At 41.8% G+C, this 10,593-nt stretch overlaps 3 protein-coding genes across 3 annotated transcripts in view; all 3 read left to right on the top strand.

The window, feature by feature from the left end:
• The window catches only part of Pmar_PMAR004447 (hypothetical protein), a gene marked incomplete at both ends in the record, with an annotated part of 5,591 nt that extends 2,605 nt beyond the window's left edge, over positions 1-2,986 (top strand). The window contains 6 exons of the mRNA XM_002764947.1: positions 414-512; positions 1,215-1,270; positions 1,682-1,789; positions 2,206-2,350; positions 2,724-2,846; positions 2,891-2,986. Of these exons, the coding sequence (XP_002764993.1) occupies positions 414-512; positions 1,215-1,270; positions 1,682-1,789; positions 2,206-2,350; positions 2,724-2,846; positions 2,891-2,986 (627 nt within the window). The remainder of the gene's footprint in view (positions 1-413; positions 513-1,214; positions 1,271-1,681; positions 1,790-2,205; positions 2,351-2,723; positions 2,847-2,890) is intronic.
• A 362-nt stretch (positions 2,987-3,348) lies between these two features.
• Pmar_PMAR004446 (hypothetical protein) lies at positions 3,349-6,397 on the top strand (the record flags this gene model as incomplete). Its single annotated transcript, XM_002764946.1, has 12 exons — positions 3,349-3,446; positions 3,555-3,648; positions 4,190-4,281; positions 4,329-4,427; positions 4,975-5,061; positions 5,254-5,390; positions 5,468-5,604; positions 5,682-5,754; positions 5,797-5,873; positions 5,917-6,023; positions 6,076-6,175; positions 6,243-6,397. The coding sequence occupies 12 exons, from the start codon at positions 3,349-3,351 to the stop codon at positions 6,333-6,335; spliced, it is 1,194 nt and encodes a 397-aa protein (XP_002764992.1). The 3' UTR covers positions 6,336-6,397.
• An 83-nt stretch (positions 6,398-6,480) lies between these two features.
• Pmar_PMAR004445 (erythrocyte membrane protein 3, putative) lies at positions 6,481-10,256 on the top strand (the record flags this gene model as incomplete). Its single annotated transcript, XM_002764945.1, has 8 exons — positions 6,481-6,627; positions 6,894-7,002; positions 7,310-8,272; positions 8,395-8,586; positions 8,631-8,722; positions 8,937-9,034; positions 9,478-9,598; positions 10,200-10,256. 8 exons carry the CDS (start codon positions 6,481-6,483, stop codon positions 10,254-10,256), a joined length of 1,779 nt encoding a protein of 592 aa, XP_002764991.1.
• Positions 10,257-10,593: the final 337 nt, after the last annotated feature.

Genomic DNA, 10,593 nt, shown 5'->3' with positions numbered 1-10,593 from the left:
TGTCAAGTACTACGGCTACTACTGCTGAAGAAAATGCTGAATCTATGCTGGACGATTCGGGGTCGCCTTTGGGTGTACTTTATTTCCTGGTGGCATTCACGTTGGGCTGTTTCACGTTGAAGATCTTGTCGCGGTATGCTCCGAATCTTCCATACACAGTAGTGGTATTTTTGGAGGGATTGTTTTTCGCGGTTTTGGCAGAAAAAAATATTTTCTCGAATCAGATGGGAACTGCGACTGCGATGTGGTTGAGTGTTGATCCGAAACTTTTCCTGATTTTGTTTTTACCGGTATTACTATTCAACGAGTGTATGGAGTTGGACACGCAGCTGGTGAAGAAAATTTTCAAACAAGCGTTAATTTTGGCAACAATAGGAGTTTTGCTGAGTTTAATCGCGATAGGATTAGCTCAGTATTATGTTATAGCACCAGGACTGGGGTTGTCGAAGTCGTGGGATCTTTATACGTGTCTGTGCCTAGGGTCGATCCTGAGTGCTACGGACCCTGTCGCGGTGGTTACCCTACTACACCATCTGGGCGTTAGTCCTGTGTTAACAAATCAAGTATCAGGGGAAAGTATACTTAACGATGGAACGGCGATGGTAGTTTATACACTTTTTGCGGATCTTGAAATCGGATCGAAATATACAGCGATGCGATTAACCATGTTTATGTTGAGAATGTGTCTACTGGGACCGTTGGTTGGAATTGTGGTCGGTGGAGTTGCATTAATTTGCCTCTCTCGAGCGAATCGGAGTGTTGGTCATCAAGGACAAATTGATGGTATAATACAACTGGGTGTTACTATTATTGCTGCGTATGGATCTTACTATATCGCGGATGAGGTTTTTAGCAGCAGTGGAGTTTTGGCGGTCAGTTTTGCAGGGTAGTAGTAAAAGGAAAAATAGGAAATTTTGGTAAATTTAGCGGAAAATTTGGTGAAAAATTTGCGGAGTTATGCTATTTTCGGCAAATTTTGCGGGAAAATTTGAGGTTTTCAGATCACTTGTGGTAAATTTTGTGATTTTTTTGAGGAGATTGTGTTTAGGTATAAAACGGACTAGAGTTCTCAGATTTTTGGGGAATTTTTCATTTATAAAAAGATGAAATTTAAGTAAAACAATATTTACCGGGAAATTTTTTCGGAAAATTGGAAAGATGAGGAATGAGATCGACTGAAATTTTGAAGACTTTTTTCCTAATTCCCTTTTTAGGTATACTATGGCGGCATCGATGAAACCGTTGTTGGTATCACCAGAGACTATAAGAAGTGTGTGGAATGCTATAGAGTAGTAAAAAAAATTGGGAATTTTTTATGATTTTCGGAAAAATTGGTATATAGGGAAATCTTTCGTGAAATATTATAATTGGTGTAAAAATGGTAAGTTTATTTTTAGCGGATTTTCTGTTTCGAAAAAAATGGAAAATTTTCATTTTCGTGCCGAATTTGAACAAAAAATCTGAAATTGATTTGGTCGATTTCGACGAAAAAATTGAAACGTGTGGTACTTTGACCGATAGTGAAGGAGGATGGTATATTTTCCGCATCAAATTTTCTGAGAATTTTACGGATTTTCCACTTTTTTCGCATCAAATTTTCTGAGAATTTTCACGGATTTTTCACTTTTTTCGCATCAAATTTTCTGATATTTTTACGAATTTTTCCTTTTTTTCTCTTCAGATTTGTTGGCAATACGTTGGTGTTTTTCATAAGTGGTGGTCTCCTAGGACGAGCGTTGGTTCGGAGTGTTCAGGATAACAGTGCTTGTTTTACTGCACTCGGTGTTATGTAAGTTGACGGGGAAACGGTAGGAAGAGTGAATAGATAATGGTGAAATTTTTTCGGAAAAATTATTTTTTTTCGTTGGAAAAAAATGAAAATTTTCGAGCAATTTTTTTGCTTTACTGCACTCGGGGTTATGTAAGTTGACGGAGAAACGGTAGGAGTGAATAGATAATGGTGAAAACTTTCCGGAAAAAATTAGTTTTTTTCGTTGAAAAAATGAAAATTACCATTTTTTCCTGTATACACTATACAGTGTAGCGTTAACAGTGGCTGCTTTTACTGCAGTGAGTGTTATGTTGAATTCATAGGGGAACGGGAGGAATGGAAGATCAATGAAGAAAATTTTTCGAAAATTATGTTTTTTGGTCGGAAAAAATGACAATATTTCGTTTTTCCGCAAAAGTTTGTATTTGATTTAGGTATTTAGTGATGTTGGTGACACGAGGGGTGATGCTATTGTTATTATGGCCGTTTTTGGGGAGGATTGGACCTAAGGTTCATTGGAGGTCTTTGACGGTTATCTTCTGGGGTGGTCTGAGAGGAGCTGTTGCTCTCTCGTTAGCTGTAAGGGGAAATTCTGGGGGAAAAATCAGAAAATATTTTCCCCAGAGTGTAAGCAGAAACGTTTTGAAATTGGGAAAAAATTGAAATTATTTTTTTCTGGTGAAATTTAGATGGGACTGTAACCAGAAAAGCTTCGAATTTATGGTGAAAAAAAATTCAAAAGAAATTTTTTTCGGGTGAAAAGTTGAATTTTTCGGCTGCAACCAGAAAAGCTTTGCATTTTTGGTCGTGAAAAAACGCAAAAAAATTTTTTTGGGTAAAATTTGATTTTTTGGCTGTAAGCAGAAAAGATTTGCATTTTTGGTCGTAGGGAAAAATGAAAAAAAACTTTTTTCGGTAAAATTTTGAAAAATTTTTTTTCTTTTGTGATCAGGTGATGGTAACTAAATCAGAGGATGCATTTCCGGACGTTCGCCTTCGAGAAGAGTTGATGTTTATCGTCGGTGGCTGCGCTTGTTTGACTTTGCTCGTCAACGCTACTACAGCTCACGCACTGGTGGGTGAGATTTCGTGCCGCGTGACGGTTGAATTTCCGCGTAGGTGAACATTTTGGGTTTCACAGAATTGACGACGAGTAAAAAGATCCTCTTGAAAAATGTGGATATGAGTATTGCCGAGGCGGCGAGGGAAATGTGAGAAAAATGTGGTCTGTGAGAATTGAACCGGGGGTCTTCCGATGGCTGGCAGGTACGATGAACTGTTGGTCGATGATGAAGTGCTTCGGACGAGCTGTCCTAAGGTGGGATCTTGCTAATCTTGGTAAATCTTGCATTTCCTCAACGCAGACTTTGTCGGAGGCGGTGAGCACGTTGAGGTTGAGGAGGGCTGGTGGTGACAGTGGGGAAGAGTCACCGAAGAGAAATGCGTCACCGCGCCACGAAATTAGGAGAATTTATAGTGACATTCACGTCGGGCATAGACTTATCTCACCGGGTGAGTTTATATATATATTTTTGTGTATGAAATGAAACGGTTGATCGATTTAAGATACGCGGATGATGACCAGTGCTGACACTCGCGTGCGGTTGGAAGAAGTCGCGATTGAGGAAACGGTGGTGTCGATTAGGAAAACGTTGCTGTCTGCGGTGAAAGCAGAGTAAGGGGGAGGGGGATATGCACATGGTCAACTACATGTGTTGGTGATATTACGAAAAATTTGGAAAAAATTTCTGGGAAATTTTTAGGATGAAGGTGATTTTGGTAGGTATTGGGATTTCATGGATTTGGGGCTGCTACCGAGGAACTCGACGGCTGCTCAGTTGTTGATTTATAGCGTCGATACGGCGAAACAGTTTCATGTAAGGGGGCGAGGAGGGTCGAATCCTGGCGGAGGAAATTCAATTCAACGGAGTTTCACCTGTTTTACGTTGAGTGGTGTAGTACTCGGCGATATTCGCGGTGATATGCAGTAGTGGTGAAATATATTTTTCACTAGTGTTTTTTTCATATCACTAGGGTGGTGAAACTCGAATGGTTTATACAACGTAAATTTTGTCAACTTTTTATCTGTAAAAATTTGAAGAAAAATAATTTTTAGCGTGCTTTTTTCGAGTAGCGGTAGTGGGAAAAATATGCAGGGTGACGATTTCGAGGAAATTTTGGGAAGCTCGAATTGGTTTTTGTACTCGAGTTTGTATATAAACTCCTTTACTTAGTGAGAAAATTGCTGAGGGAAGCGAAAATATATTTTTCCCAATGGAGTTTCATCACCCTAGTGATATGCAATAGGCATATCACCGCGAATATCGCCTAGTTTTTTCACGGAGTTTTACGCGTAAAACGGGTTGTGAAACTCCATTGATACGTGGAAATGTTGTTATTATTTTTTTATCATTTCAGGTAGAAAAGAAGATGAATGACTGGAACAAGCTAAGAAGGCGACTCGAATCTAAGGAGAGAGCGACGTTATGGAGATTAAAACAGAAAATGCGGTAAGTTGTGCATGCGTGCATACCATAATTTTATTATGTCGTATTAGATTATCGACGGACTTCGCATCGTCGTGGACGGAGTTGACGGTTTATGTTGTTGATTCGTTTGCGGCTGCTCATGTGAGGGCGCAGAAGAGCATTGCGAGGTGGGTGGGCTTTGTGATATTTTTTCGGGAAAAATTTGGTAAATTTTGGAAATTTTGCGTAAATTATCGACTTTTTGGTTCAAATTTCGTTTTGGAGGCGACGATTGTAATTTTGGTGAGAGCTGTTGATGGAAATGATTATCTCGGTTAGTTATATACCCCAAGCATTGGAGTTTCATCACCCTAGTGATGTGAAAAACACTACGGAGAAATATATTTCGCATTTCACATTTCGCGTAAAACGGGTTGTAAAACTCCAAAATATGAGCACAAGGATTAGATTCAATAGTAATATGCTAGATAATATTGGAGTTTCACGACTACCCGTTTTACGTGAAGTGGTGTAATACTCGGTGAAAAAGGCGATATTTGCGGTGATATGCAGTAGTTGTGAAATACGTTTTTTTCACTACTAGTGTTTCCCATATCACTAGGGTGGTGAAATTCCATGAAAATGTGATATCAGATATTACTAGCTTATGATATAGACAACAATATTATGGCTATTTATCGGACCTCATTTGAATCTTACGATGGGGAACCTTAGATACTATGGTCACACCGCGTCGGCTGATACTGCTGAGGAGTGGCTAATCATCGAGGAATCGAAGCATGAAGTGCGGGAAGCGAAAGAGTAGTAGTGGCTCTCATGGTGACGACCCCGGTTCGATCCCCGCACAAGTGTTGAATATCAAAGTTTTCTTAGTAATTATAGAAGTTCGCATGAAAATTTGGTACGAAAACCAATGAAAAATTCCTGATTTTTCCTCAAAATTTTCGGAAATATCACCTTTACATGTGAATATTTTCCCACACTATCGCACAGGTTTCTCCGAAGAAGGCTTGGTGTGTGCGGAGAAAGGGCTGTGAGATTGGCTCACTCGAAACAGCTTGCGCAGTTCATTTTGATTCATCAGAAGACGATTATTGAGACTATGGAAAGTCAGGGAGTTGTTTCCGGAGGTGGGTGAAAAATTTTGTTTTTTTGGAAAATTTTCGGAAAATTTTTGATGTATTTTCGGTCTTTTTTGGCATCTCAGGGGATGCCGAAGGATTTTTGCACAAAATTCAAAGCGATTTGGAATCGTTATCGACGTTGAGCCTGGATGAGGTCGATTCGGGTTGTCTGGAAGAAGCGACTTATCGATCCTCAGAGGAAAGTGTCTTGGTTGAGGAGGTGGGTGGTGGGGCATAGGTTCGATCCCGGCATGTTGCATTTTTTCTCGTAATTATTTTGTGTGGTTTGTGTGTCAGAGTGAAGATACGTTTGAGAGTTTCCCGACGCAAGATGCAGAAGGTGCAGAGAGCGATAATTTTCTTTTGACTGGTGGGAAATTTTCCGTCACGCGCCACGAAATTATTCCCCTAGTTATAAAATCGGCGCGTATATGTATGCTGGCCCATGGCGAGGACTTGGTGGACGAGCTCGAATTTTTGGCGAAAAAAGTGAGTAAAATGCCGTCACCAGGGATCGAACCGGGGTGCTTAGATTCTCGAGTCGCCGACGTATAGCCGTTCGTGGACTTCAGCGTCGTCTCGTCGAGCATTGGGAGGGTCTGCAAGTCCAATGGATTTAGCTCAACCACTTCTACCTGAGTAAAAATTGTAATTTTTTTTTCCGGAAAAAATTTTTCTTCTTTTTTTTCAGAGCTGCACCGTCGATGGAGAGCATGCCGGGATCGGCAATCCGTACAATTGCCAGGCGCGTAAGTACACGAATGCAAGCCCATCGTCAACTGATGCGGGCGGTAAGGTTGCATTGGGAAAATTTTGAAATTTTTTGGAAAATTTTCCGGAAAATTTATTTTTTTTCAGTCTTCTGGTGCGTCTACGCCCAATGGAGGTCTTCTGCCGAGCCAGATGGATACGGGAAAAGTTGACATCGTGATGCCGAAAGCTGACATATAATTTTGTGGCGCGTGAAAGTTTTATGCTACTATTGTGCCTTTAATTACTATTCTTAATAACCGCTATTTTTGTCTCGAAAAAAGATGTGTTTTTTTCTTAGCGGAGCGAAGCATGATTTTTTTCCCAATAGTATTTCTATTGATAAATGAGGACATTGTCGACTTCAACGGCACCATCCTATACTGAGCGTTCTCAGGACAGGGAGCTTCCCCCTATGAAACTATACACTTCTAAGAAGGCTCCACTGGCCTTTATGGCACCATGGTTGGTAGCTTATAAAAAACCTGAAATGGTGAGTGAAAAAAATTTTCGGAAAAATTTTTTCGGAATTTCAGAAATTTAGTTTTTTTCCAGAAATTTGAATTTGGATTTTTTGGGACTAGAAAGGGAACTTGATTGTGAGCAGCTCATTTGCGTTGGGAGACGAAATTTTCGGGTAGATTTGGAAAATGCCTGAAAATCGCGTGATTTTCCATATAGTGTAGATATTTGGGGGAAAAACTCAGAATTTTCTTAGTTTCTGCAACATTTTTGCAAAAATTATTTTCATTTTTTCAGACTTTCCCCCCGCCCGAAGAGCCCCACGTCAGCACCTCTGCTGATTCAGTGCGGAGGTTATCGATTTTATCGAGTCTGATATGCCGAGTCAAGAGGGAGCGATTTAGAGGTGGGGGAGGGTGCCCGGGATCGGACCTTTCGATTACCCACTTTGTTTTCTTCGCCGTGCGCAGGTATCTTTAGGTGAAAGATACGTTTTATGTCAGATTGATACCACTCCGGCTCTTGGAGCTGAAGGGCCGAAAAATACTACGCCGCCACGAGCTGGGTTTTTCCGTAAACTTATGGATATAATTTTGTGGCGCAGTGACAAAAAACCGAAAAGGAAACACGAGGAAGTTGAGAAAGTGGAGGAGAAGAGATTCGCGGGTTCGATCCCTGGCGGCGGCATTTTTTCTGTAATTTTTTACTCCAAGGTACTCCCGCGGCGAAGAAGAGGAGGAGAGTGTCGAGTGAACCTCCGACAACAGCAGCGACGAAACGAAGGTGGAGCGTTGAGGAAATGCAAGATGAGCAAGATGGGCAAGATGGAGAGGGAGGAAAGGGAGGGTTATGGTCGGAAGATGAGGGAGCTGAGGTGGCTAGGGGCGTTGAGGAAATGCAAGATGAGCAAGATGGGCAAGATGAGGGTGTCTGTGTGGATATTGAGGAGATAGTTGTTGAGGGAGTGCAGGGTTCGTCTACTATTCGGGATGAGGAAGATACTCCAGAGTCGGAGGGCGAGGGGATGGGGGAGCATGCCATGGATGGGGAGGAGGATAGCGTTGAGGAAATGCAAGATGAGCAAGATGAGCAAGATACTCCCGAGTCGGAGGGCAAGGCTATAGGGGAGCATGCTGGGGACGAAGATGGGGAGGCTGGCGTTGAGGAAATGCAAGATGAGCAAGATGGAGGAAATGCATCAAGTGAGGAGGCTAGCGTTGAGGAAATGCAAGAGAAGCAAGATGGAGAAGATGCATCGAGTGAGGAGGCTAGCGTTGAGGAAATGCAAGATGAGCAAGATGGAGGGAATGCATCAAGTGAGGAGGCTAGCGTTGAGGAAATGCAAGATGAGCAAGATGGAGGGAATGCATCAAGTGAGGAGGCTAGCGTTGAGGAAATGCAAGAGAAGCAAGATGGAGAAGATGCATCGAGTGAGGAGGCTAGCGTTGAGGAAATGCAAGATGAGCAAGATGGAGGGAATGCATCAAGTGAGGAGGCTAGCGTTGAGGAAATGCAAGATGAGCAAGATTTGCTGGAAGATTCCTCTACGGTCGAGGATAAGGTTGAGAAAAGGCAGAACCAGCAAGATGAGGAAGAGGAAGATTCGGCAAGTGAGGAACCTGATGATAAGAAGAGTATTTCGAAAGCTCATGGGCATGATGATGCTGCAGCCGAGGGTAGGATGGACGCCATCTTGAAATCTTGGTAAATCTTGCAATTCCTCAACGCTAGTTTATGTAGGGGAAAATATTTTTGGAAAATATATGTGAATTTTTCGCACTCGGAATTTTTTACCCAGATGCGGTGGTGGACGATGATGCGTCGTCTATTCCTTCCTCGCCTCAACTGGACTTTTCGAGTGATGAAGATGAGGATCCTCATCATCAGCGTAAAGTCGTCGTTCATGATGATATTTCCGAAACCGAGAGAGCTGATTTGGAACGCCATGCGGACGCTATTGCAGCTGCCTTGAGCGAAGAGGAGAAGCATGGTAGAGGAGTAAATCGATCAGATGGGCGAGCGCTTTTTACATAGGAGTGGTCCCTATGCGAGGGAAAAAATTGGGAAGAAGAGCGGCTGAGTTGAAGGCGTTGCAGCAATCTGGCATTAAACCAGGCTTACTCTATGTAGGGCAGCGCTGGAATATATGTTTGCTTTACTCAGCTGAGCTCGGGAGTTTATATTCGAATTAGGGGAGAAGTGTTAAGAAATCAATGAGAATTTCCCCGAGAATTTTCTCAGAATTTTTATATTGTCACCGACACATATATTTCCCCACATTTATGTAGGGTATCTTAGGTTGCTGCTTGTAAGATTCAAAATAGGTCCGTTTTTGGTCAGTTCCACGGTCTTCCAGATGATGAAGATTCAACTCCTCATGAGTGTCAGTTTTGGATGAACCAACCATTGGAGATACAACTTGAGACGTGGGCAAAGAAGTAAGGCTTTTCTCTTATTCTAACTATCATTCATTATCTTGGCAAATCTCACTATGGGAAATTTCGCTATGGGAAATCTCACTATGGGAAATCTAACTATGGGAAATCTAACTATGGGAAATTTCGCTATGGGAAATCTAACTATGGGAAATTTCGCTATGGGAAATCTAACTATGGCAAATCTAACTATGGGAAATTTCGCTATGGGAAATTTTGCTATGGGAAATCTAACTATGGAAAATTTCGCTATGGGAAATCTAACTATTAAAAATCTTGCTACGTCGTGTAGTCTTATGAGGTCAATTTTATTGTTGGTATTTAAATATGTGTTTATGGAGTTGAATTGGCCTCCGCTATTGTGGGCATTGAAGTTTTCGGTTTGGGATTTTGGGAATTACGATGATGATGCTGCTGCTGATCGAGGAATGTCGTTGTTGGCTTAGGTGGAAGCCAGATTTGAAAGATGACTTCAAGTTCACTACGAGCGTTGAAGAACCGTCCTCGCCGGCGAGTCGTATGCCCCCGAGTTTGCTCTATGTGGATGCGATGAAAACGCCGAATGAAGTGAGTGAAAAAATCCGATGGTCCCTGGCGTGAAACCGGTCGATTTAGGCGGTGTTTGAGGAATTCTGCGATATTGCTGACGAAAAAGTATATGTCGGTCTAGATCATAGATGAATTTTTATAATGAAATTCGCGAGGGAAAATTCCAAGACGCGTAGGAAAATTTTGTAAATATTCAGAATTTTATGAAAAACGGGAATTTTTTGCGGAAAATGCTAAAATTTTCCAAGAAGTTTTGTCGCTCAATGATGTGATCCTTTTTTGGATCTGGCTATAATAGGCTATTGCTTGGCTGATGTGAATGAAGGTAGAGAGATGCAAAAACGCTCTAATTCCCTTGGGAGTTTTTCCGGGAAAATTTTGTAAAATTTTTGAGCATTTTTTGTCCAGTGTAAGTTCAAATTTTATCCAAAAATTCATGTGAAATATATATAGTTTTAGATCGTCAGACGTGAAATTGCAGGAATGGTTCCTTGAGGGTTGATGATACAGTATGAGATAATGCTTATCCGTGTCTCCTCCTTGTTGGCCTATCTAGGGTATACTTGTTCTCTTGCTCTACCTCCTCAACGGTGAAGGGAGTTTGCTCAATCATTTTCAGATCGCCGCCTTCGGGTTGCAAGAGCCGGCAGTTATTCATATGACATTCGAGCATTGAGTAGAGTAACAGCAGTTGATTCATCATAAGTTCATCATAGGTATAGATGACCATATTATAAGTAGTTTCGTGCGTTAGTGGTTGGGGTTCGCGTTTGGAGTGAGGGAGGTATCGGGTTCGATTATCGGCGAGATCATCTCTAACCGCCTGCCAAATCGCGGTATCCTCCTCACTTCTTCTTGCCCTCATTCTTCATTCGCTGAATGATACGGATCATTATGGTTCATTCAGGTACGGGAGCTGAAGCGGACTGCCGACATGCTAACGGATAAACATTCGTCTGCTAAAAAGTTGAGAAGATACTGTAAGACAGTCCAGAGTCTGGACTCCAGACACA

The sequence above is a fragment of the Perkinsus marinus genome (genome assembly GCF_000006405.1).
Source record: "Perkinsus marinus ATCC 50983 genomic scaffold scf_1104296975926, whole genome shotgun sequence".
Taxonomy (NCBI): Eukaryota; Perkinsozoa; order Perkinsida; family Perkinsidae; genus Perkinsus; species Perkinsus marinus.
Note: the sequence above shows the minus strand (reverse complement) of the source record. Positions and strands in the feature narration are given on the sequence as shown.